This window comes from Megalobrama amblycephala, linkage group LG15, assembly GCF_018812025.1.
Source record: "Megalobrama amblycephala isolate DHTTF-2021 linkage group LG15, ASM1881202v1, whole genome shotgun sequence".
NCBI classification, from domain to species: domain Eukaryota; kingdom Metazoa; phylum Chordata; class Actinopteri; order Cypriniformes; family Xenocyprididae; genus Megalobrama; species Megalobrama amblycephala.
In genome coordinates this window covers 9,242,106-9,246,253 of record NC_063058.1, presented here as the reverse complement: position 1 = coordinate 9,246,253, position 4,148 = coordinate 9,242,106, and the positions used below count along the sequence as shown (strand labels likewise).

Sequence of the window (4,148 nt, the reverse complement as noted above, 5' to 3'; positions counted from 1 at the left end):
AAAACATGATTGGAAAAGTTTATTTACTCAGAACACACAAGTACTTTTGAATGGTCATCAACAGATGTAGTACATCTAGTTACGGCATCTACCAGCAGGTGCTAACTAGCCAAACCTCATTACTTTGAGTATGGCATGCACCTCTGAGGCAATAGTTTCAGCCGTCCATATTGTAGTAATGTCACTGTTGTGTCTTTACAGTTTGTGGCATTGGCCACAGCTTTGTATGCCTCTTATGCCCATGATTCTGCTACCGTGCCACTTCACGGAAATTACCGGAAGCCACAACACGCAGACAACAGAGTGATACTGGTTTCTTTCAAGGATGGTAAGTACAGTTTAGATTGCAATTTGAATGTGTATGATATGACCAGGAACGCTAATGAAGGGCTAAATCTGAAATGCTAAAATGTCTGCTGCAGTGCTTTATGTGAGCATCATGGTTTCCTATCAAAGAATTGATAGGAATATGAGCTTTGACTCTCTCTCAACATCTGCGTAAGGCCTCAGTTTATGCACTGTTAACTTGTTTCCTCAATGAAAGACCTTCACTTCTCTGGGTTTTAAATTAGATGCTTCAACTGACATAAATCTTTCCCTCTAAACCTGGTTTTAGAGGTTTTAGAGCACAACAGAGTTTGCTTCTAAATGTCAGGCATTCTGTTGCTATGAGAGAAGTTTGGGATTGCTGTCATCACCGGAGCCTTGTGATGATCTTCTTTAGTCTTGCTGTTTTCTAACATCTTTGCATGAAGGCTCAATCCATCAATATTCCAGGCTACTGCTTGCTACTTTCTTTACTGCATGGCAATATTTCCTAAAAAGATGAATTACCAAGAAGAAAGGTTGGTCCTTCGTTTTTCCTTCCAGCCCCCATGCTTGTAAGGCTTTGCCCTGGCAATCCTTCGTTGCAATGCTATACTTGAACACCTCTCTACATTGTATCTGGTGCAGGACTGCATGGTATTCTTTCAGCGGCATCCCCCTTTCAGAGGAAGCAAGTCATCCAGAAGCTTCTGGTGGGCGACCTTGCAGACTTGGCCGACGAGGGACTCTACCAGCTTCTGCCAAAGTTGAGTCCCCAACAGGAAGTGGATGAGAAGTTTAAGAAGACTAAGAAGCAGGGACAGTGGAGCCAGGCAACTCAGAAACAGCAGTGGTCGAAGAACAATGTGCAAAGCTCCTCTTCCATTGGGAAGAAAACACCAACACCGTGGTATATGGGAGCATTGGAAACGGATAAAGGGATGTGCTTTGTATCCCTAGAGGAGAATGTCGTTCACCAGCTCGAGAGATACCATGCAAAGGGTCTGATGGTGGAAGCTCTAAGAGAGGTCATCTTTCCTGAGTTGAACCTCAGGAGCTACTTGCACTGCCGGTCTAATCTGGACCTTCAGACCATAAGACAACTCATTAAAGGAAGATCTCAGGACGAGGCTACCGAGCTTGAGCAATCACTGACTAAAGCCATGCTGAGGCAGATGAGGAGGCAAATCAAACGACATAGAAACCCAAACATGAAAACCACCATAGGGCATCCTCAAGCTACATTCTCGAAGGACTACAACTCAGCCTTGACTTACCACAGTCCTCAACGTGTTGAATGGGAAGATTAGACCCAGAGAAGACCGCAAACCTCCCAGAGGGCCTACATTTCCGCAGTACGCTGTCACGCACAATATTTAGTCAACTCTGCTCCTAAGGCTAGCACATCATTTCACTAATATTTATTTAGTTTGATGGTACCCCTCCTGACACTGTCTCAGAGACTCTCAAACTAGTTGCTTTTGCAGTAGACAAAATGAATTGACGAGTAAATAATGTTCATGATATGTTATGCCGCTGATTACAAAGACGTTTGTAGTTACTTTCCAAAGAAATGGACTAGATGGCTGTCAACAGGACCAAGAAATTGACCTTTTCCAACCTTCAGATTCCAGATTAACTATCTAATGATTAGTCTAGACTAAAAGTTGGTCTGTTTTATACATTAGTGAGATTTTTGTGGGAGAGTATGGCTCAAACCAATGCTCAAAAAGACAGAAGACCATAATATTGAGGGCATATTTTTACATTTTATTGGGAAAAGTTGAGCTGTATATTGCCGTAATTGTATTCTGTGGTTGAAAAGAGTCATGCACAAATTAAAAGGGACAAAGGGACAAAATCAGCACTTTAAGTATTTTAACATTCTCGAACTCTGTGTGGTACTGTTCTTTTGGGTGTGATCTGAGACCAGAGAGAAAGCAGACAATGTAAACTTTTTTTGTACACTGACTCAGATTTTGGTCTGGATACTTTTTTTGTGAAATGTCTAGATCAAGGATTGTAAATTAAAGCATAACGTCAATTAAAAATGTATCACTTCTTCCACTTGTAAAGGATAACCATGTCCCTGTTTTTATTCTAAATGGTGTTCAGAAGAGATATGTGAATAAGGTATTACTGTGGCCATATTTGTTTGTTTGTATTTGTATTGCGTTAAAAGTTCCCATTGACTTTCATTATATGTACAATCGGGGTCTGAATAGCTCATTTGTACTTGTTCACCAATATGTTCACAAAACTTTGCTTTTCTTTCCTCTAAGGAGACTTTACTTGGATGAGCTGGGGTACGTTATAGTAACACAAACAGTTTGTGCATGTGTGTGTGTGTGTGTGTTTGTGATGTCAGACACTTCCTCACCTCTGGCTAACAGACACGACATCTTAAGTTATGACACTCGTATGCGAGGCGATGAGCTGGTGGCCATGCAGTGACGTGTAACTGCAGTGTTACGTCACCCGTCTTTGACCACAACATAATTGCTGTTGACATAAGATTGAACATATGGAGAGGGCATGTTTGTGCATTTAGCATGACTTTAGGGCCTTATCATTGACGTATCTTTGGTTTAGTTCTAATTGTAGTGCTGCAGTGCCTGACAGATATCTTTACTTTAAACCACTGCTCCCGTGTGCATGCGTGTCTCATTTGACACTACTGGGTTTTGTCACCACATGTGAAATCATAGCCACATTTGTGTATTTTTGTGTATTATGTGTAACATTAGTGTGTGATGACTGCTAATCATACTGAGAACAGCTAACCAAGAAGCTAATCTGGGTATATTTAAGGAGTTATGAGTTATTTTTAACTTCTGTCATGAAAATGAAGTCAACATGAAATCAGAATTTACTTTCTTAATACACATTCACATGCACGATTAAAAGGTGAACATTATTCTAAAGAAAAATGATCAAAAATTTAATAACTTGTTTTGTCTTTGACTACTTTACTTTCCTTGTCAACATCCACTTTTTACAATCCAATCAATTCCCTATGGATAAAATCAAATCCTGCCCCCTTTTTTTCTTGTTTAATATCTTGTTTCACTCAGAAATTCATTATTTTATGTATATAAAATGCATTTCATGTTGAATTTAATGTCACTGGCTTTCATTTGATGCACAAAATGAATTTTAAACCAGGTTATGATCATATTCTTTGATGAATGTTCACAGTTAAAATGCCACTTTATAAGCTTATAATACAAAGTCATAGAAAATACAAGGCATGCTGCATTAAACCAACAGTTGAGGATAATCAAACATACTATTAATTAAGAGGTTAATTCTCCTTTCAGGTATACTAGCAACAATAATAGTGGCCTCCATGCTAGGACTGCTACTGATCATTACACTAGTTTGGTGTCTTTTGAGAAAAAGGTGAGTGTTAAATTCATACCAAAATGAAATAAATGACATGAAAATGCAGTCACATTTACCTTCTGTGAATTTTCAGATGAAATTGTGTCGTTTCAATAATAATATACAGGATTGGGAGTTGATTCAAACCATTTCCCCACACAGATATCACAACTGGTTCAAATGGGTCTTTTGAATTCACAGCTTTGACCAACAGGAAGCTGCTTGGTTTGAAAGTGACTTCTGTGTGAGTTGTCCCAGCAAACATTTGGACGTTTAATGACCGTTGAAAAGAAGTCCCTCCGACACGTCCCGTCCTGGTTGAAAATAGTTCCAAAATGAAATTTGAACGGATGTCCGTTGTATTATATATTGAACTACACATAACTAAAAGTCGAAGTAACAATTATACACGCAACCTCAGAGAATTGTAGACAAGTACAAACGTATCTAAATTCATT

General features: G+C 39.2%; 1 protein-coding gene across 1 annotated transcript in view; it reads left to right on the top strand.

Annotated features, from left to right (window-relative positions):
* ca12 (carbonic anhydrase XII) overlaps positions 1-2,567 on the top strand; it is a 16,226-nt gene extending 13,659 nt beyond the window's left edge. Inside the window, 2 exon segments of the mRNA XM_048158166.1 lie at positions 202-328; positions 955-2,567. Coding sequence (XP_048014123.1) covers positions 202-328; positions 955-1,616 — 789 coding nt within the window. The 3' untranslated portion in view covers positions 1,617-2,567.
* Positions 2,568-4,148: the final 1,581 nt, after the last annotated feature.